This window comes from Staurois parvus, unplaced genomic scaffold, assembly GCF_062004578.1.
Source record: "Staurois parvus isolate SC_StPar_1 unplaced genomic scaffold, SC_StPar_1.0 ptg000165l, whole genome shotgun sequence".
Classification (NCBI taxonomy): Eukaryota; Metazoa; Chordata; class Amphibia; order Anura; family Ranidae; genus Staurois; species Staurois parvus.
In genome coordinates this window covers 7,362,009-7,385,805 of record NW_028317961.1, presented here as the reverse complement: position 1 = coordinate 7,385,805, position 23,797 = coordinate 7,362,009, and the positions used below count along the sequence as shown (strand labels likewise).

At 40.1% G+C, this 23,797-nt stretch overlaps 1 protein-coding gene across 1 annotated transcript in view; it reads right to left on the bottom strand.

Annotated features, from left to right (window-relative positions):
• Nucleotides 1-3,458: 3,458 nt before the first annotated feature.
• LOC149462871 (uncharacterized) overlaps nucleotides 3,459-23,797 on the bottom strand; it is a 74,966-nt gene continuing 54,627 nt past the window's right edge. Inside the window, exons 2-4 of the mRNA XM_089676294.1 lie at nucleotides 5,694-5,848; nucleotides 5,490-5,591; nucleotides 3,459-3,801 (exon numbers count right to left, since the gene is read on the bottom strand). Of these exons, the coding sequence (XP_089532420.1) occupies nucleotides 3,459-3,801; nucleotides 5,490-5,591; nucleotides 5,694-5,848 (600 nt within the window). The remainder of the gene's footprint in view (nucleotides 3,802-5,489; nucleotides 5,592-5,693; nucleotides 5,849-23,797) is intronic.

The following is a 23,797-nucleotide window of genomic DNA, read 5'->3' as shown; positions in this document are numbered from 1 at the left end:
CTGTACTGCAGACAGGAAAGCCCTGTTCAAGTGTGCAGTGACTGAAGTGCTGTGGTTTAAATGGTTTTTCCCTGGATCTCCCTCACAGCCAGCAGTTGTCTGATTTCAATCAGTGGCAGCTCTCACCACATGTCCAGACATCAATCTTCTCCAGACCGTGGGTGAGTGTGTCTCAGCATGGAGTATGTTCCAAGTAAAAAATAGACTCCCTTGTCACTTTTCACTGCGCAGCCAATAGTAATCTTTCTAGCTGTTATTTGCTCGGAAGAAATGACATTCTGGAGCTATTAACATTATTATTGAACATGATGACAGATAGGTACACTTTAAACCCAAAATGCAAATATAAATTTAAAACAATATTAAAGTCAAGAAAACACAACGTAATGTGCAATTACTGTAAATCTTAGAAGGCAATAATAGAACATCCTTCAGACACATGACTATGGTGGACTGACATGAAAATGCTTGCTGTAGGTTACTGCAAATTAGCATTGACCCCTGCACAACTTTGTATTTTGTATTTATTATAGGTGCTTATTCAGGACTGTCAATTTAGTCACTGTTTTACATATTGTACATTCACATCAGTCCTCAAGGAGCTTACAGTGTTTGGTCCCTTACTCTCATTCATACATACTAGGGCAAATTTACCCTGGTTCACACTTGTGCAGGCCGTGCGGGCCGTGCAGCCAGTATTTGCATGGGCACAGCAGTGCAACTGTTTGAATTGGCTGCTGTGTCTGTGTCTTCCCCCCCCCAAAAAAATGCATGCACGTTTTAAAAGCGCAGCTCTTTTTGACCATGCGATTTCTCTGCATTTCCTGCACCCACAAGCATGCCATTCAGAATGAATGAAAGAGCAGCGTGATCTGTCTGCGGGAACAGGTGCAATTCCTGCATCCGCAACCAACCCACACAGTGTAAACCAGGACTTTGACAGGAGCCAATTAACCTACCAGCATGTCTTTGAAGTGTAGGAGAAAACCCATGCAGGCACAGGGAGAACATGCAAACTCCAGACCAGGGGCGGGCTGACCATTTGGAAACTCGGGCACTGCTCGAGGGCCCGGGGTCAGTAGGGGGCCCCATGAGATGCCCCTGGTACCTTTTTCATAGGCTTTTTTGAGTTTGGGCAAGGACACAGGGGCCCCATGATCCCCTATTGCCCGGGGGCCCCATGAGTTGTCAGTCTGCCCCTGCTCCAGGCTGGTGTTGTTGTGGTTGGGTTTTGAAACAACGACTCTAGTGCTGCTAGGCAGAAATGCTAGCCACTTAGCCACAGTGCTGCTCTATATGTAGCACTGATTCTTTTTATTTAGTTTTATGTTATAATAAGAGTGTATAATAAAGGGTAAATAAAGAAATAATGCTTCAATAATGATTTAAAGGAAGAAGCCCTGACTTCTAGAAGCTAGCAAATGTGCACCTATTTTCAAGGCCAAATTTTAGTAATATGTCCCCCCAGGCAAACTCTATTTCATATGGACGTAAGCTAGGTTCACACATTTACAGTTTGTGTTTGATCCATTTCTGCAGTGCTTTTGCATTTTTATGGGGTTTTTTTTTTGGCCAACTTGTTTCAGGCAGATTAAAAATGCAAATCGCATAAAAAATATGCAAAAAATGCACTACACATGTTTCTGCAGCGTCTCCATTGAAGTATATCAAACCAACATGCACAATTTTGTGTTTAAAAAAAGTCCCTGAGCTTTTCCAAAAATTCTCAAAGAAACAGAAGGAAGAAGAAGGTAAGTGGCTGCACCTATGCTTGTGCAACCTTTTCCAAATGAAATGTACACCTGTTTGACTCTGTTGACACTTAGTCAGTGTCACCCCCGAAAGGAGAGGAACCTGCCCTTTAGACTTTGCATGCATATATCCATGCAGATTGCTGTGTCAGATAGAAATGGCTTTACCTAATCTTTTCCAAATGAAATGTACACCTGTTTGACACTTTCAAGTCACTGTGACCCCCTAAAGGAGAGGAACCTCCTCTTTGGACCTTTGCATGCATACACCCATGCAGTTTGCTTTGCCAGATAAAACTGGTATTACCTACCACTTAACCCTCACCCTGCCCGTTAACCCTAACCTTATCCATTAACCCTAGCCCTTAACTCCAATCCTAGCCCTTAATCTTAATCCTAGCCCTTAACCCTAACCCTTAACTCTAGCCCCTAACCCTAATCTTTAACCCTAACCCTTAACCATAACCCTAGCCCTTAACCCTAACAATAATCCTTAACCCTAACCCTAGCCCTTAACCCTAACCCTTAACTCTAGCCCCTAACCCTAACCCTTAACCCTAACCCTAGCCCTTAACCCTAACAATAATCCTTAACCCTAACCCTAGCCCTTAACCCTAACCCTTAACTCTAGCCCCTAACCCTAATCTTTAACCCTAACCCTTAACCATAACCCTAGCCCTTAACTCTAACAATAATCCTTAACCCTAACCCTAGCCCTTAACCCTAACCCTTAACTCTAGCCCCTAACCCTAACCCTTAACCCTAACCCTATCCCTTAACCCTAACCCTAGCCCTTAACCCTAGCCCTTAACCATAACCCTAGCCCTTAACCCTAACAATAATCCTTAACCCTAACCCTAGCCCTTAACCCTAGCCCTTAACCATAACCCTAGCCCTTAACCCTAACAATAATCCTTAACCCTAACCCTAGCCCTTAACCCTAGCAGTTAGCATTGAGTCTGTTGAGTTTGTCAGTGCAGATTAAAACGATAGTACATGTTTCAACATACTTATTTTTGGTTTTTAAAAGAAAAAATACACAACACCAAAATTATTCCAAATTATTAGGCTCTTTTCTGTGTTATGTATTTTATATTATTCATAAAATATATTTTTTTTCTTTACAAGATTTACAAAAACATTTTTGGGGAAACATGATGCACCTCTTTTAGCAGCAAGGTACACACTATTATTATTTTTTTTTAAACAAGATGCACACAATGTTTTGGGTTTTTTTGGGGTGCAACAACAAGATCCTTTATGCAATGGCATCAAGCTGTCATGGCAGCTGACCTTCAGGAGACATAAAGTAGCTGGTGAAAGCATCCCAGGTAGAGGGCACCATTCTTGCTGCCCTGAGTTGCTGTCAGTTAAGCTCTGGCCAAGTTATTATGCCTAAATGTATCTTCAAACTGGATCCCATCCCATTTCCTAATAAAATTGTGTAGGGCACATGCTGCTTTCAAGACCTGCAAGACACGCCATTTCTTTGCAAGTATGCAAAACTCAAATTCTACCATTCTCCTTGCCCTAGTGAGGAGTTAATTGAAAACCTTGCTGTTAGTGTTCAAAGAGAGGCTGGAATAAAGGCCTCATCGCCCACAAAAACGTATGGCATAGCAGGATCCCTTGTTCCCAGAAGCAGACTGTTTTCTTGCAGCATCTGTCCAAACAATTAATGTTTTTACTAGAGTCCAAACTGCTGCCTTAGGAACCTATGTCAACATAGGTAAAACAGTAATCTGCCACAGCAAATATTACAAATGAAAAATATTTTTTGTAATTATAAAAACTACTTCCACTGGCTACTGGCTTCAGGATACGTATATGCTTCCTATCAATGGTATCCAGGCAAATGGGAAAATTACAGCATTGCCATAACACATCCACAATGTTGGACCATTCCTCAAGAGTTGGCTTCTTGAAGACCACATCTTTTAGCACTTCCCAAATGACTGAACAGGTGTCCCAGACAACATAACTTGCTGTAGATTTGCCCACCATAAATTCAAAGTACAGACTTGACAGAGAATGTCCAGTTGCAAGGTATCTGAAAATGAAAAAAAAATACATTTTTGCAGTGAAAGCCTTGCAGAAAAGATAGCGTAGCACTAAAAATCGCTATAGCAGTGCACTGAAAAAGGAAAGACGTGTGCAAAGTGGGTCTATGTCGCAGTCATATACAGTATACCTTATACTTACGAAAAAGATTTGGGATTCCTAAAACCCATTCTGAGGATGAGAAGGTAAGCTATGATCAATGGACATCTGTAATCTGTGTATCCTTGTACTAACTGGAAGTATTACAACATTTTGTTTTAATTTTGCATTTACAGCACTGACAGCTGCTAGGAAAAAGAGGAAGAGGAAAATATTAAAGATCCTTAGAAAGGAACTGCTAGAGGAAGAGAAGGAACACCAATATCGGGGCCCCCAATTTCCATTCTAGCCGAGAAGCAATTGGAGAAGGAACACGGGCGGGGGGGCTGCTGCTCCTCCTCCTCCTCCATATCTACCAACATACAGGAGGTGGGCCCAAAAATTTTTCAGCAAAGCAAAGTGGCAAGTTATTTGACTTATTAAATGAGATGACAGAAATGTTTAAGAAACAGATGGCACTCTCACAATTTTCCAATGCTTTAGTCCCATACATGGATGCAGTCCCTGACTGAAAAATTTGAGATGCAACTTGCTTTAATGCAAGCATTAAAATCATTCATCCCCAGTTCTCACCAAGTCAGAACTCTCCCCCAAGAGACAGCCCCCATAAATACTCATAAATACCTTTCAACAGCCATCGACATTGTACCTGCCTCCTATTCACTCCACTTGCAACGCTGCACCTCATTACCCCCTCTGACCCCCTAGACAAATGGATCTAATCCCCTCTCCTCTGAAATCTCCTGCACCACCTGATACTCAATTTTATGCATAGGATTTAGCGAATAGGGGGCCCCATTTTACTACGGCTACACTTAGATCTCAGGAAGAGCATTCCATTCCATCCTCACAGGAGGGTTTCACCTATCACAATCTGTTATTTTTGAATAATTATATTTTGTTCAGGTTTAAAAATCATTTACAATGGGTTAGTCTGCCTAACAATGTGTAATGTGTGCTGCAACTTGACACAACGTGTTTTGTTGTGTCCACAAATATTTAAAATTTAAGATAAACAAAATCCCCCCCAACTTTTTTTTCATGTTGTCATTTGTATATCAAAGAAATAATTTTTTTATAACTTTTGTTATACTAAAGCTTAAAAAACAAAATCCAAATAAAAATTGTTAAAAATTACCTGTGTTCTATTAATTTTCATATTGTTTTGGTTAGGTTTCGATCAGGGGTCTCAAAACTGGCAAGTTTACTGAAGTATGGTCAGTTGGGGTAGAAAATACCACATCATCAGTTGGAATAAACAATGTCTCAAACTAGGTGGTCAGAGGTGGTAAAAAAATTACTGTGGTCAGGAGGAGGACAAGTAATGCCCCATAGTGTCAGTGGGAGGAATAGTGCCCCATTGTTGACAGTGGGAGGAATAGTGCCCCATTGTTGGTGGTAGTGAGAGGAATAGTGGCCCATTATTGGTGGCAGTGGGAGGAATAGTGCCCTATTGTTGGTGGCAGTGGGAGGAATAGTGCTCTATGAGCCAGATAAAGGCAAGTAAAGGGCCACATCTGACCCACAGGCAACAGCTTGGTGACCACTGGTTTATATAAATAAATTAAACACACTTACCTCAATGTGATAATTAGCCGCTCAACAGGTGGAATACTGTCCCTAAAGGATGTGTTCTGTCGCTGCAGTTTGCTGGTAAATAAACCCAGCAACTCTTTGAAACTGTTGGAGAAAAATAAATGGTCACTGAATAACAAATTAAAACATACAGCCAGTTGGGAATATATTGCTTATAGTGTCCTTTTTTCAAATTCTTGTACTCACCTTTGAACAGACATCCTTGCGTACTTCAAAAATGTATGGTTATATGCCTGCAGGTCATTGCAAAGCACCCAGAACTGCCCTCTCTGTTGCCTATTTGTAATGATGGGATGCACCCAATATTGTCTCTTTTTAGTCTCCTCCTCTTCTTCCTCAAGCTAGACAACAGCTGTAGCTGACGCTGCAGTGAGATAAAAATGATTCCAACTGGTCAAAGTAAGCTGAAAAAAACACAAAATGCTGTAAAAATGCACTAAAACGTGGCAAAACTGCGTGTGTAAAAACACAAAGTGCCATGCAAAAAGTATCAAAAAAGCAAACTGCGTAGGTGTGAACCAAGCCTAATGCTCCCTGGCCTATGTAAGAAAGACACATATACAGGCACATGGTAAAGCAACTAATGTTGCCTGCCTGTAAACTAAAGAGAGTGATATATTTCATATACAGCCCAACCACCTAAATACTTTTTTGTTTTTAAATTTAGAACAAAAATTAACTCTGAAAGCTGTGCCCAAAAAAGGCAGACACTGGGCAAAGGCTTAGTCACCGTTGTTCCTTTAGACAGAAGTGCGTATTGGCGCAGGAGAGATAGTAGTGGGTGTATAATTCATAAAGTCTTTAAGGAGATGGAGGCAGTTCAGTTATAGGAGAACATGGGGACTTCTCCGTGAGACTTGGGGGGGAAGAGGGGAATAAGAATAAATAGAGTTATTGGTGGCACGGTGGGGGTCATGCAGCTTTAATAGTTCTGAGGATGGAGGGGCCTTGCAGCTCAGGTAGTTCTGGGCAGGAGGGGGGTTAGTTAAAAATAGCTGCAACATAAAACACCGTAGTGAGGCTGCACCCTATAGAGTAAACCGGAACTCTGTGTGGAGAGAATAGAGGAGAGAGAGGTGTGCCAGACTAAGTGTAGTAGGTAAGAGTTTGTTGCACACAAGATTAAAAACTCACAAGATGTGGGTGTATATCAGGCATCAGGTAATGAATAGAAGGACATCATCCGGGTTGGATATCTGGAGCAGATGGCTGAGGTACCAAGGGCCAAGGCTCCCGTAGTAGCTGGTGCTCCAGGGAGTCGCGGTGCAGGAAAGGAACCAGGCCTCTGGGCAGGTGTGCCTTGCCTCTCACACCAGCATGGGTTAGGTCACGTATAGACAGCCAGCCTGGAACGCAGCCAAGATGGCCGCCGGGCAGAACTGACGTCAAGACATAGCGTGGAGCCGTAGGAAGGGGCGGTGATGCGTTTCAAGGCAAACAGCCTTTTCCTCAGACCTAATTGGCCACCGGAGTAGGCCATTTAAATAGGGGCGTGGAGCAGCTGTATGGCGGGTCTATGGTTCGGCGATCTGAGTGTGCATAATTGGAATACTACAGAGTGATGAATCTAAAAAGTAATATTACTAAAGATGGAAAGCTGCAATATGAGGAACATGAGGAGCACGGGGGGAGAATGATTATGATAAAAGTATGATACAGTGTCTGGGCAGTTCTGTACCCGTACATCCCATATAGGCAAGCTTATACAGTCTGATAGGAAGACTCAATGAACTACCATAGTACTCAACAGCACCATGATAGTTCATCAAGAACTACAAGCCGACACCCACAAAGGCTGTCAGCACTTGTAGTTCATTCATACACAGAACTCTGTGAATGAATGACACAGCCGTTTGGGCGGAGCCCTGTTTTCAAAAAGTGACAGGGACCTTCTCCTCGTACAGGGACCTTCAAAAAGTGACAGCTAGTACAGGGACCATCTCCCCATCCTGCCCTAAAAATAGGTGGAACATGTAACATGTTCCCAAAGCTGAACTTATCCTTTAAAGTGTCACTAAACCCACAACAGTAAAATTGGTCTGTATGTGCAGAAAAGCATGCTTGTTGTATTCACTGTGGAACCTAAGGGGTTAATCCTCTGCACTGTGTAAAAGGGCTGTTTGATCCTTTCTTCTCTGTTCCTCCCCTTTTTCAAGTGACCACCACTTATCTTCAGACATGCACATGCTCAGTTTGGCGTATATTGCTAGAGAGTTTTTTTTTCCTTAGGAGAGTGCATGTGATCAGCACAGCGCCAAGCAGCACTGTCCTGACAGAGGTCAGGGGATTTCCATCCTCCTAGAGCAGAAAGAAAACTCCTCCTACAAGCTTTACCTAGTGGTGGGCTGGGCACAGATAGAAGTCACAAGACTGCTCTAACTGCTGATGAGAAAAGGTATTTAGCAGTTTATATTTACTAAATAATTGCATTTCCATGTTCTGTGTACTGTGGGAGACCACATATAGTGAATGCAGGGTCCTGGGTTTAGTAACACTTTAATGCACCGAGTGGACCGAGCAGGCAACTTGCATTTCTGTGTGTTTTTAAATCACAAAAGTGGGCTGAGCCGGAGTGAATGAGCCCTTTGATTTCAGGTATTCTTCAAGAACCAACATACATGCTGTATTTATAGAGGGCATATCTGTGTAGAGACTTATTGTCATAATCCTATTAAAAGGCAATTAAATAGGAATATTTTTTTATTATGGTTTGGACTTAAAATATATATATATTATTTTGGTCTCCACACTATTTCAATTTTTTTTTGTGCATTCTGAATGAGATCAAAAGATCAAATAACACACGACTCACAGCATGTACATTATGATGCACTATCATGCATATATGTTGGCTGTAGATGCATAGTACATTTGAGTGTCATTGGCAATGATGGCCACTGTAGCACATTGCCACAAAACAACACATTAGAACATACTGTATGCACTGGCGCTCACTATGATAGTGGAAAATGCATGTTACATTTGTGTGTGGATACCTTTGCAGATACAAAGGATGGAATGAACAAATAAAAAATAAAGCAAATATAAAATATTGGATATTATTATTGTGTTTTTTTAGGCAGCAAGCTACATTTATAACTCCTTTTTATGTTTTCCAGGCTACAATATTCCTACCTTGTTTACATAAGTCAGTAGCTCAAAATATAGAAGCTTAGTCTCCTTTTCATATCATTAATAGGATAACTTTTGTTATTTACAGTATACTGCCCTCCTGCCCTTGGTAACATGTATCACTGGAACCCTCCTGGGCTCTGCCAGGCACACCTGCCCTTAACCTGTCCTTTGATATACAGTGAAGGAAATAAGTATTTGATTCCGTAGTGTGTTACCAATTGTTTTCTTGGTGACTGTGGTCCCAGCTGCCTGGAGATCATTGACAAGATCCTCACGTGTAGTTCTGGGATGATTCCTCACTGTTCTCATGATCATTGACACTCCACGAGGTGAGATCTTGCATGGTGCACCAGGCCTAGGGAGACTGATAGTTGTTTTGTGCTTCTTCCATTTGCGAATGATTGCACCAACTGTTGTCACCTTTTCACCAAGCTGCTTGGCAATAGTTTGGTAGCCGAGTCTAGCCTTGAGTATGTCTACAATCTTGTCCCTTACATCCTTGGACAGCTCTGTGGTCTTTGCCATGGTGGAGAGTTTGTAATCTGATTGTTTGATTGCACCTGTGGACAGGTGTCATTTATACAGGTAACAAAATGAGATATGTAGCACTCCCTTTAAGAGACTGCTTCTAATCTCAGCTTGCTACCTGTATGAAAGACACCTGGTAGCTAGAAATCCTGCTGAATGATAGGGGATCAAATACTTGTTTTCCTCATGAACATGCAAATCAGTGCATAATTTGTTAGACATGCATTTCTTTTGAATTTTTTGTTGCTTTTCTGTCTCTCAGTGTTACAATACACCTACCATTCGATTTTTAGACTGATCATTTCTTTGTGAGTGGGCAAACATTCAAAATCAGCAGGGAATCAAATACTTATTTCCTTCACTGTATGTGCTCCCACTGTGGAGGCTATGTAAATTTTAGAATTAGGTCCGCAGTATACAGAGGACCCTTGACACAGGACTGTGGCTTAGGCATGTATTTGAAAATGTGTGCAAACAAAACCCTGTGTTGTTAACGCAAGCTGTTAGACAGGGACGAATTGGTTGTTTGCCAGGCTGGCTGGTAAATGTGCTGCGAAACATTTTGTTTGAAAATTAAAAAGCAATTCAGCCTGGTGGAAATTTGTTGGAGGAACAGTTACTGCATCCTATCAAATGCAGTCACTGTTTTGATATTCAGACGGCAACAGTGGAGATGCCTCCATTCCTTTAATTGCGGGTGAAGTACAAAGGTACTATCAGACAAAGGGAGCTGGAAAGCAAGCTGCTCTGCTCTACTGTTTGGGAACCCTTCTGGCTTTTATCTAATTTTTTTGTTAAACAATGGCTGTATGTAAATAATGATAAAAAAACAGAAAAACAAAAAGGTAAAAACATAAAAAACAAGCGGTTGTAAAGGCTCAAGGTTTTTTACCTTCATGCATTCTATACATGAAGGTAAAAAACCTTCTGTGTGTAGCAGCCCCCCCCCCCAGCCCCCCTAATCCAGCGATGGGTACGAGAGCCTCAGCTATCTGAGGACGCTCCCTCCTCATTGGCTGAGACAGCGGCAGGAGCCATTGACTTCCATTATTATCAATCACATCCAGTGAGCCAATGAGAAGAGAGAGGGGGTGGAACCGAGCTCTTTGTGTGAATGGACATACAGAGCAGTGGCTCGGGAGCAAGACTGCATGGGTGCCCCCATAGCAAGCTGCTTGCTCTGGGGGCACTTGGCAGGAGGGAGGGGCCAGAAGCGCCTGTGGGAGACCCGAGAAGAGGAGGATCGGGGCTGCTCTGTGCAAAACCACTGCACAGAGCAGGTAAGTATAACATGTTTATTATTTATTTATTTAATTAAAATTGCCTTCAATATGACTTTAACAGTGGTATTATAACAAAGTGAAAGAAACTGGGAACAACAGTAACTCAGCATGAAGTGGTAGGTGACATAAAATGACAGAGCGGGGTCAACGCATGCTGAAGTGCACAGTACGCAGAAGTCACCAAATGTTTGCAGAGTCAATAGCTAAAGACCTCCAAACTTTGTGTGGCCTTTAGATTAGCACAACAACAGTGCGTAGAGAGCTTCATGGAATGGGTTTCCATGGTCGAGCAACTGCATCCAAGCATTATATCACCAAGTGCAATGCAAAGCGTCGGATGCAGTGGTGTAAAGCACGCCGCTACTGGACTCTGGAGTGGTGAATCACGCTTCTATGTCTGGCAATTGACATGTCTGGGTCTGGCGGTTGCCAGGAGGATAGTACTTGCCTGACTGCATTGTGCCAAGTGTAAACTTTGGTGGAGGGGGAATTATGGTGTGGGGTTGTTTTTCAGGGGTTGGGCTTGGCCCCTTAGTTCCAGTGAAGGGAACTCTTAAGGTGTCAGCATACCAAGACATTTTGGACAATTCCATGCTACCAACTTTGTGGGAACAGTTTAGGGATGGCTCCTCCCTGCTCCAGCATGACTGCGCACCAATGCACAAAGAAAGGTCCATAAAGATATGGATGAGCGAGTTTGGGGTGGAGGCACTTGACTGGCCTGCACAGAGTCCTGACCTCAACCCAATAGAACACCTTTGGGATGGATTAGAGTGGAGACTACGAGACAGGCATTCTTGTCTGACATCAGTGCCTGACCTCACAAATGTGCTTCTGGAAGAATGGTCAAACATTCCCATAAACACACTCCTAAACCTTGTGGACAGCCTTCCCAGCTTTTAGTTGCAATGGGTGGGCCAACTCTATATTGAACCGTACAGGCTAAGAATGGGATGCCATTAAAGTTCATGTGCGTGTAAAGGCAGGCATCCCAATACTTTTGGCGATATAATGTGTGCGTGTGTATATATATATATATATATATATATATATATATATTCTTTTTAAGAATGGCACAGTATTCAGTATTACCTGTTATTTTAGAAAGTCACAAGTTCTGCTGATTTAATTTTGAGCTTGGAGGTCCAGAGTTTCCCATTACAAATTTGTGTCAAGGTCCATTCATTTAAATTAACTTACAGAATGGCTTGGTGAATTCTATTTATTGTGCAAATGAAAACACAGAAAGCCAATGTAATAGCTATAGGGCATTTGTGTAATGGAAAGGGATATTAATATCAAACATAAAACATTGAGCAGGTTGTCTTGATATTTATAGAATGTGTTAAATCCATTTATAAACTCCTTCATTCTATTTGGAGTGTAGTGAAAAAAACAGCAACAGCAAAATTGGATGCCTTATATTGAATGTTATTCATTTGCTCCTCAAGACAACTATGGTACCACAAATTTGGAAGTCATCCAGAGTGTTCAGTAGAAGAAAATAAGACACTGCTGTCAGTGGTTTTAAGCAGCCACTTTTACAGAGAAGGAAAATTTGTTACAAATGACTTCTTCAGCATATGTTATTAATTTTATGGGATTGGCTATTTGCCAGTCAAGCTTCAGTACCAGTTTGATTACTTTAAGTTGAAATGAGAAGGACTTCTGAGGTCATTAACAAAGACGGACATAAACATTTTTAGTTTAACTGTTTTGGCGAGCCTTGCTACCTTGAGCACTTTATTCTGTGCATCTGCCAATTCCTCATTTATTATTGGGAGACTTTTAGCCAAAGGTGGAGCTCTGTGTACGAAGCAAATATGAAAAGGTTCTCTTGAATAAACTTGTGAGTAGCTTATTTTTGGAACAGAAACAAAATAAATCTGCATGTATACTTTTTATTTAGCAAAAAATAAATGTGCGTTTGCCAAGACATCATTGAAAATGTATCCCATTCTTGGATTGCTGTGTTTATGTCACATCATAGCCCGGTGATTTATTTAAGAATTACAGGAATTCTAAGTATTGATAAAAGCGGCATTATATGAAGAAGGACTTGAGAATGATCAATGTTCGTGAGGACTGCTCTAAACTTGTGCTATTTGTTATTGTATATATGTTGGCAGCTTTGTTGTTTGCTTTTTGCTATACCAAAATTAATATTAATGAAAGACTTTTATTTGCTCTCTTTCGGACTTTTAAAGCCTATCAAAGAACTTCAAAAATAAAGTCATGATTTGTGAGTTCCTTGTATGCTCAAGTTCAGAATTCTGAATAATATTAATTATAGCTACAAAAAAAAAAAAAAGGCTAAGGGAAAAAGTATTTATTATGAAAAGAAGGTATCTGATTAAATTCAAATGTGGAGTTAGTGGGCACAGTGAATATGTCTGCAACCCAAGTTATTATTATGAATTAAGGGGTGAAGCGCTCCTAAAATCTATAACACAGGAAAAATTTTAAGCAAATGACATAATAAAGTGACCATGTGCAAATAAATATATACGCCACTAATTCGTGGCTAATAGTGCTGGAAAGTGTGAAATCCAATATAAAAGTTCATAAAGGAGGTGATGATGAGTTCCCAAATGATCTAAGGATGTCCTATGACGGAGACCGTGGGTCAGGTGATATAAAGTAATATGACTGCGCACTCACCAGATACGCAAATCAAATACGCATTGATCGTAGAAATCACAGGTCATCCAATATCATTGGATGGATCTGGTCAGATCTGGTCACAGTATACCTCACTCCCTGATGACACTGCCACACCTGAGGGTCACCTTGCAATGGATGTAGCTTGCTCTGTGGGTGTAGTTAGCTCCCAAGGGAGCTCAAAAGAACAAAGGAGCCCACATAGTGCAGTATCTTTAGGATATTTATTCCATTCAAAGGTAAGTAATATAGATAGGAGTAGATGTAAAAGGTTACTGACCATAAATGCAAGTAAGATGGCCACCGGGGCCCCTCGTGGCGCCGGAGGCGTGGCGTCACACCTGCTGTAGCTCTACGCTGACGCGTTTCGAGCTACTGCTCGTAGTCATAGGTAAGCTGAACCCCTATGACTACGAGCAGTAGCTCAAAACGCATCATTTGCTTATAATTTTTCCTGTGTTATAGATTTTAGGAGCACTGCACCCCTCTGTGTTATACTTGTGCCCTTTGAAAGGTCTTATGCGGTGCCTTTTGGTGTACAGCTGCTGTTAGTGTTGATTCTATTAAGCGCTCACTTATTTCTCCTGTATTTATTATTATGAAATGTTTGACTGAAATTGACATGATATCCTCAAATGGGTGCATCAGGTAAGGAAAAACAAGAAGACATTTCAGCACTGTTGTTATTTTGCTTTTAAAAGGAACTTTTCCAATCTCCAAACATTTACATGAAGTCTGACCTTTATAACCTGCTTTAACCAGCTATTGAGAATTCACTCTCCTGACTTTTTCTTAAAGATTGTTAACCAAGGCTCATCTCATCACTAACCATTTCTGGCATCTGAAGTACTGCTTACTAACATGTCGTGGCAGGGAAGATGAATATTTGACCTGTTGGTTGTAAATGACTGCCTGACTTCACCTTCTCTGTGCTGTTCAAGGAACAAACTTCTCACAGGGGGTGTAAGTAGGTCATATGGGAACAAAATGCATCAGAGGTTTTTTTATGCAACTGGACAGTGTAAATTCAGTAGAACCAATGTTGTAATATGAAAGGGTGCTTAAAATGCACTCAAAACTCAAAAATGCTGTTGCGATAAAATGTAATAAAATAAAGAAATACCCATCCCTCCTTTCTCTTGAACAGAGTTCAAGCGAACCCGTTAAAGCAAATCTGAAGTTTCTAATATCTGAAATCTCATACCTAATTCAGCACATTAATCACATATTAGGCACCTTCAGTTACTCTGTTTTGAATTTAAGCACACTGGTTGCCTGAAATACCCAGGTGCACCAGGAGCGTGACTCGTACTGTAACAATTACATGCTTAGCTTCGCCCTGCACAAAGATTTTCCAGCAAATGTGACAGCAATCAGCACCAAAAGACAGAGTGATTGCTATTGCACAGATTCTCAGAGCAAAGAACCCTTTACACCCATGCACATTAGTGGCCACCACATGTGCTAACAAAAACAAGCTGTGTTGACAGCATCTGCTGTTACAATCCTGGCCTTTAAAAACTGTCTTTATTACTTAGTATAAGTTTGTGTCTTTATTTTGTCTTTATTACTTGCTGCCATGCCCAGACAGGAATGTAACAGAGTTCACTCTATGATTACTTCTTCACAGGGGCAAAATTCTCTAGTTAAAGCATTAAGAGATTCATCTTAATGATGTTTAAATATCATTTTAATAAAAAGACAAGAAAAACAGTGCAGAAACTATCTACAGAAAAGATATTACAAAAAAAGATGTAAGTAAATTAAATGGTTTAAAATGAAATGTAGGATCTGCCTGGTCTTTGATTCATTGTTGACTGCAGGTCACTTGCAGAGTAAAGCCAATCTGATATAGCAGAGTCACTGGCTCTCAGAAACATGACTCCCTGGGGTTTATTTACTAAAGCTGGAGAGTCCAAAATCAGACTCCCTTCTGCATAGAAACCACTCAGCTTCCAGGTTTCATTGCCAAAGCTTCATTGAACAAGCTGAGGTTAGATGCTGATTGGTTTCTATGCAGAAGGGAGTCTGATTTTGGACTCTCCAGCTTTAGTAAATAAAACCCCCTGTGTTCTAAGTACTCTTGATTGTAAACAAGTGCTCAGAGTTGCTAATGCAACAGCTTTTTCTTAACTCTCTAGAGGGTGTTACTGAGTTAACTCTACCCAATCAAAGGGTCCAAAAAGTGTGTTGTAGGTGTGCTGGAGAGTATTTTATCATGCTCAGCAGACACACCCTTAATGCCAACAATCCTGAAAACATCTATATTTCCATTGGACAAGGTTTCATAATCTAGAAACCAGCATATACTGTAAACCTTATGTACATTTTTCTTACAAGGTCTAATGTGTTTTTTTTTAGCTTTCTGGACCATTTAAATGTAAGGTGTTTGGTGTCAAACTGATTAGTATTTTTTGTCTGGTATTTATTTGTCTGCTGTTTGTCAAATGTGTCTTAATCTGTTGATGCTGAGCTCACACATTTCTGCAGCATCACGGTGGGCTTTTTTCCCAGGGTGGTGCATACAGTATACTGTATGCATTCCTGCTTTTGAGTTAGAAGTGCACTCCATAACATGCTTCTAGCACAGAGACCAAACTGTCACTGACAGGTCCTGGTCTTGTACTAAAGATCTGTAGCATGGAGGACTGGCTCACATGATCACTGTGATAGCCTGTAATTGGCTATTGGCCTGTAATTGGCTATTACAATAATCACTCAATAAAACCTGCTCCTGTACTTTTTGCTTCGCTGAATGCTCTTCTAGCAAAGGAAGAGAAGGTAAACAAAAAAAAATGTGTGTGAAATAAATAAATGTATAAAAAAATAAAGATAAAATAACAAGATCATGGCTTGATCTAGGCTAGTGTGAGGGTTAGTGTCAGGGTATAGGTAAAAAGTCGGGTCAAGTGTGTTTTAGGCAGGTTTAAAATAAGGTTTTTTATTTAGTGTCAGTGTCAAAAATGGACCTTATTACTCATTTTAGGATAGTATGCGGAGTCATGCAAATGATTCCCTTTAGCCCAGGGGCAACCGTGCATCCAGAATTGCTGGGTTATTGCACAGTATGGCCTTATATTATAGAGCAGTGGTCACTAAATGGTCCGGAACTTGACTGAGGAACAGTCCTGTCCGGACCACAGCCATGCCACTGCCACGGCTGGGTATCCTCTTCCGGGCCTCTCACTCAGCCACCAATGTGATCCTCACATTGGTGGGGTGTGAGGCCCTGAAGATCAGGACTCAGGGGCGGGAGCTGGTGATTACCCAGCTTGTTAATATGTAAAGACGTTCGCTCTCTGCAGCTTGAGACAGAAAGCGGGAATCTTTTCATTTTAGTAAGCCAGGCAATCGCCCACTTGTTAATGTAATAACTAGGGCAGCTGCCACCCCTCAGTCCTGATCTGCAGCTCCTCCCACCCCTGCCCGCTATGAGGATGACATTGGTGGTGGGCTGGAGGCCCAGGAGAGGACATCCCAGAAGGATTAGTGCCTCTGCTCTGCCTATAGGACTGTTCAGGGAAAGGATAGCATTAAAAGGGGCACTGGGACTGTGTTGTGATGGGGTGCGCTGTGTTAAGGGGTGTTATGTTGTGTTAAGGGGTGCTATGTTGTGTTAAGGGACTGCTGTGTTGTGTTAAGGAACACTGTGTTGTGTTAAGGGGCACTGTGTTTTGTTAAGGGGCGCTGTGTTGTGTTAAGGGGCACTGTGATGTTTAAAGGGGCACTGTGATGTAAAGAGGGGTAGTGATGTGAAGGGGAACTGAGGACACTGTGGGACTTCTTTAAAGAGGGGACTGTGATGTAGGGGGAGTACAGTGTGAAAGGTACGCTAAAGATGATAATGTACCGGGAGACTGTGATGTGTTATATTGCTAACAAGTTTTGGACCTCTGCTGCAAGGAAATTTTGCTGACTGGACCGTCATAAATTTTAATTCAAGACCTCTGTTATAGAGCTATATATTCCAAACTGCATCATGATTTGCCATCACTTGTGCAATGTAAGAAAACCATTGGTCCTACAGATTGAGGGACCAAACAAGAATTATTAACTACTGCAAAGTTCAGTAAAAAACTTCCTAAAAAAAGAAAGATCTGCATATCCCACTTTCTCCACAGATCCCAAAAAGCTTTACTTCACTCTAACCCCTCTGTAATAGATAATAACTTGGGGATCCAACACTGGAGACCTTTACATTGGTTAATAGGGATGAGCCCAAATGTCCTGGGTTCAGTTTGAGCGGGGTTAAGCAAACTTCAAGGAAGTCAGGCTGCCAAACCCAAACCCCATTGAAATAAATGTGAGCCAAATCTGTGAGATTAAAAATTACTATTTTCTGGGCTAATAAGCAAGGAGGTGTCAAAACAGCATGTACAGTAGGTGGACACTGCCCTGGATAACATGTACCAATGAAAATGCAAAAAATATATGTTTCAAATTTCATTCAGTCAGCAAGCTATCTAAAGGAATGAGCAGGGATAGTGCTGACATCATTGCCCAAATATGGCCATGTAACCCACTCCATTCCTCACGCATTTGCTTATGTGGCAATTACGTGGGATCCCCTGCCATGTAAGTGAATGGGCAGGTGACGTGAGTGGTTGCTAAGGGCTTGGCAGGTGCAAGAACCACCTGTTTTCATGACAAGCATTGACTGCCAAAAGCTATCACGTTCATCCATGCTGAGCATCTTAAACATTCAGCATTCGGACAAATGTCAATGTTCGATCCGAGCTCAGACCACACAGACTGTATATTCAGATCAAACACTGAACTCATCCCTATTGACTAAAACTCACTGCTGTACTGAGTTTGACACATGATTTTAACCCAAATTATATCATATTGAGTAATTTTTGCTGTATACAACAGTAATCTGAAGGCAGTGGTATGCCTCTTTATTCACTGTGCTTATTGTGTGTACTGGTAATGGTGGTTCATGTTATTACATTTTTATTTCTTCACCTTGACCTTACCTTTTTTTTTCTTTTAGTAAAAACCTTCAAGGGTGTTGAAATTCTGTCTTTTTACAAATATGTCAATACTTGTGGTGCTATCCATGTGTGCAGGATGGATTTTTCTTATACTGGCAGTAGTGGACCAAGGATATTGAGCAATGACTATGATAGGTTGGTTATCCACAATATTCCTTTGTCAGTTTACTTATACCAGTTTAATCTTTTATTGTTAATTTTTGTTTTGGATTTTGTTTTATTTAAGCAAAAACTAAGACCTGCCACTTATAGGCCACACAATATGCTCCCTGGTTATTCCAGCAAGTTCTGTAGAAACATTACAATTACTGTTCCTGCCAATTTATTTCAATATATAACCCCTGGTTTTTTTAAACAAAGCCATTTTTTGACACTTAAAATGTTACTAAATCCAGGACACTGCATTCACTATATCCAGTCTCCCACAGTACACAGAACATGGAAATGCAATTATTGTAGTAAATATAAACTGCTAAATACCTTTTTTCATCAGCAGTTAGAGCACTCATGAGACTTCAATCAGTGTCCAGCAGAGCCCTGGTTAAAGCTTGTAGGAGGAGTCTTCATTCTCCCTTGATTGTCCTATGAGGCTGCATAACCCCTGACCCTCTGTCTGGACAGTGCTAATTGGCCCTGTGCTGATCACATGCACTCTCCCAAGAAAAACAAACCTCTCTAGCAATACACACCAAACTAAGCATGTGTAGCTTGCCACCAAGGATCTGTTCTATCAGGAGATGGATTGGGGACACTAGAAGGAGAAGATCAGAGAAGACATGATCAAACAGCCTTTTTACACAATGTGGAGGACAGGGGCGGACTGACCATTTGGAAACTCGGGTACTGCCCGAGGGCCCGGGGTCAGTAGGGGGCCCCATGAGATGCCCCTGGTACCTTTTTCATAGGCCTTTTTGAGTTTGGGCAAGGACACAGGGGCCCCATGATCCCCTATTGCCTGGGGGCCCATGAGTTGTCAGTCCACCCCTGGTGGAGGATTAACCCCTTAGGTTCCACAGTGAGTATAACAAGCATGCTTTACTGCATATACAGACTGATTTTACTGTTGTGGGTTTAGAACCACTTTATATCATTGAACTGTACTTTTTAGCTTTCAATCATATCCAGCAAAGACCATGCAACACAAAAAGAAAATTTGCTTGTTTCTGAGTATGCAATCACTGTTTCTGTTGTACTCTGCCTGTTAAAAAAAAAAAAAGTTTGATTCTACACATACTTGGTCAGAAGCATGGGATTCATCTGCCAGCCAGACTCAAGAGGTGAATTTTAAGACCATTCAAACTTGTTTTTAAACATGTGGTGTAGACCAATGATTCATAACATGCTACCAAGACATGGTGCAGCCTTCCAGTGCAGCCTTCGCTTGTGGTTTAGGACAGAAGCATGTCTAGATCGAAAACAATAATTATTAACCTTTTCTTGGCATTTTCTTAAAAGATGGTTCTGAAACGTATGTTTCAATTTACAGTTTGGTGCTAAGTATTACTAGAGCTGGCATCGTATTGCTGACCATTTCTTTTAGTCAGCAAAGTCAAAATTATAATATGCAGCAGCATTAGATACCCCTGAAACTTAGCAGTTTGCTTACCCTTGGTGTAACAATGAATATGAATAAATATTGGCTAACTCCCCATGATTTGCTGTGCCAACGTACATAACAAAACAATCTACATAAAATCATCTACTATTTAAAACACTAAAATCTAGTTGCTCACTTTTGTAGGACTGTCCATACAACAGTAAAATCAGTCTGTATATGCAGTAAAGCATGCTTGTTATACTCACTGTGGAACCTAAGGGGTTAATCCTCTGCATTGTGTAAAAAGGCTGTTTGATCCTGACTGCTTTGTTCCCGCCTTTGTTTAAGTGACCGCCTCTTATCTCCTGATAAGACAGGCTGAAGGTAGGTATTTTGCACATGCTCAATTTGGTGTGTATAGATAGAGAGGTTTTTTTTTCTTGGGAGAGTGCATGTGATCAGCACAGGGCTGGTCAGACAGAGGTCAGGGGTTTTGCATCCTCCTAGAGCATAAAGAAAACTCCTCCTACAAGCTGTAGCTAGTGGTGGGTTGGGCACTGATAGAAGTCAAGACTGCTCTAACTGCTGATGAGAAAAGCTATTTAGCAGATTATATTTACTAAAATAATTGCACTTCAATGTTCTGTATACTGTGAGAGACCAGACAGAGTGAATGCAGGGTCCTGGGTTTAGTAACACTTTAAGGAATACTTATGGGTGAAGTCTAGTTTTTGAAAGCTTACTTCTATGCAGATATAAACAACATAAATTAATATAGTTCTGTATTTATTAATACAGTACATTATTTTTTTTTCTTAAATACAAGCAGTGTAAAAACCCAAATTTGACCTGGTATCAATTTCTTGCAGTCCCTATACAGCAGAGTTCAGAGCAGCACAAGGAGCTGATCATTTTTAATTCCAATTTTTATAATACACTTTTATTTAGGATAACAGAATAACAAATATAATAACAAATACAATTTGTTGGGTCCCCACAAATTGGGATACACCTTAACATAAAAAAAAATACAGTGAGAAGACTTAGCAAAGAAAACACAGCAGATATAAAGATACATAATATACAATAGTGCAAAGCAGACACTCCCAGTTTTCAAACACAAATCAATGTAATCACAAGTCTACAAGACATATATCCAGCCATATTTAGAAGTAAAAAATGGAGCAATGTATAGCTATAATGAGGATACAAAAACCTGTGCTACCGACAGTAACGGTAGGAGCTGAGTATGAATACGTCTCCAATTAACAGATATCTGATCAGCTTTTGTGCTGGAAAGGAGCACGGTAATAGAAAGGAAAAGCAGGGCAACAGAGAGATCATGCCCTGCATTCACATTATGTCCTTAGGGTTCGTTCATACCAGTTTGGGAGCAGGAAAGCGCATTTCTGTGTGTGTTTCTCACACCGCACGGGAACATGCTGCCATCTGCAATTACTAATTGGACTCCAAACACATCTGAGTGTTTCGTGGCCACCAAAAGTCACTGTACCTCTGTAGCATGCAGTTTTGTGTGGTATTTTTTAAAGTTTTCTACTTGGGGGTTTTTCTTTTGAACTTTATGAATGACCCTATATTTTTGAAGGACAATTTTTTTTTCTTCTATTTTTCAGATATTGGGACTTGCATTTTTTGATTGTTTAGAGCACTATTTATTTATTTGGGATAGCAAGCATATTCTAATAAGATTATCACACTTTTTGGGGTTCAAAGTGTTTATATGTGTTTTGGGGATATATATCATAATATATAAGGGGACACCGTATATTATTATAAATGATTTAAAAAGTCACACCTGCTGTACTTTTTGCTCATTACTGAATGTTTGGCAGTCCATTGAAATGAATGGCTTGTCAAAAAGGGGCAATAGCGCATGCAAGTGGCCTTGCATGTTCTGCTGTGAAGTCTCTCAGGTTAAACGATGCTGTATGTCATTAAAACTTTAAGTCCGAGGACATATTGTGACAGAAAAAGAGGAACTGTGAGGGACAACTCCAGACTGAAGGTGAGTATGGCAGCTGGACCTTTTTTTTTTTTTTAACTATTAGCCCAGAGTCGGGTCTTTTGTCATCCCCTCACTTTTCAAACTCTTGGGAGCTCCCATAGATAGAATTGCTTACCATAGCTCCTCTGTCTGTTTCCGCCCACTCTGGTGTTTTAGATATTTATATTTACATTATTCCTGTTACACATGCTCTGTAATAAAAAAATATAATAATAATTATATATATATATATATATACACATACAATTAGGTCCATATTAATTTTTATTTTTTTTCAAGTATTTGCCAAAGCATATTCAAGCTATAGTTATATAATGGATATGGTGTGAAAGTGCACACTTTCAGGTTTAATTTTAGGGTATGTATATCCAAATTGGAGGAACTGTTTAGGAAGTACAACTCTTAAGAGTAGCCATCCCCCCTTTTTCAAGGGACCAAAAGTAATTGGACAAATTAATATAATCATAACTAAAATGTTCACATGGATGGACAATGATGCAAAACACACTGCAAAAGCAACCCATGAGCGTTTGAAGGAAAAGAAGTGGAATATTCTGCAATGGCCGAGTCAATCGCCTGATCTCAACCCAGCTGAGCATGCATTTCACTTCCTGAAGGCAAAACTAAAGACAGAAAGACCCACAAACAAACTGAAGACAGCTGGAAAGGAGGAAAACCAGTCTTTGGTAATGTCCATGGGTACCAGACTTCAGGCAGTCATTGCCAGTAAAGGATTCTCAACAAAATATTAAAAATTAACATTTTATGATTATATTCAATTGTCCAGTTACTTTTGGTCCCTTGAAAAAGGGGGGATGGCTACTCTTAAGAGTTGTAATTCTTAAACATTTCCTCCAATTTGGATGTACATACCCTCAAATTAAACTGAGAGTGTGCACTTTCAGATTATATCAATTATATAACTATATCTTGAATATGTTTTGGTAAATATATGTGGACCTAACTGTATATGTGTGTGTATATATATATATATATATATATATATATACAGTATATATATATATATATATATGTGTATTAACCCTACAGCAAGAAGTATGGGACCCCCTGGAAATTGGTGTGAAAAACAGGTGTGAATGTGAAGATCTTGCTTGAGTCCCCCAGAGATACAGGTCTTTAAAATTTCTAGCTCTATTTTATCCTTAAAAAACATATATATATTTATATATATATATACAGAAAATAATAATTTCACACATAAAAAATGTGTATCTTTACCAGGAAAAAAAGGAAAAACTTTCTTTTGTTATTTAGTATTTACTGAATATATGAAACATTCCTTTTTTTAAGTCATGTTTCTGTTTTTGTAGTGATTGGAAATAAGCAGATATTGAAGCTAATCCTTCAAAATTTTCTGTAATCCTGCAATTTTCCTTCATTTGCAGTAGTAAATGTAGGTGAACATAGAGATGACAGAGGTAATCTATAGCAGGTTTTCTTGCCCTAGACTAGTGCTAACAGGCCATTTATTGCTACAGCAGATGCGCTTGTGTTGCCAGCCAGCTGGAAACCTTTAAGTAAGAGCTAAATGGCAGCCTGGTCTGTAGACTGGATCTGCACTCTGGCACAAAGAGAATGTTCTTATTTAAGCCTGTCCAAATAATACTCATGTTTTGCTAGTCTTTCTTCATCTCCTCTGTCCATTAAATGGGGACATCAAACACCAAAATCTTATTCAGAATGGATGCTGTGATTCATTTATTAATTTAGCACAAAGCAATCTACAGTTTTGCTCATTTCCCTAGGTATTACTGCTATGCATTATTTAAATTTATTTTTCAGCTGCTTTTGGGAATAAAAAAGAAACCTCTAATTCTGTCTCATATTTTAATATGTTTGCATATTTTGGTTGCCCAGAGTATGAATAGGTCCTCAGTGCAAACTACTAATATAATATTAGTGAAAAAGCCATTAAAACTAAAATGTATTATATGGTCAAAGAAGGCAATATGATTTTAAATAGAAGGCTATTAAAACTAAATCGTCTTCTATGAAGGTCTAGTAGTGGTGTGGATTAGCATACTTTTTAATATAAAAGTATATACTTTAATGTACTTTTACTGACCTTAAGAGACTAAGTATTTTCCATGGGATTTTACGAA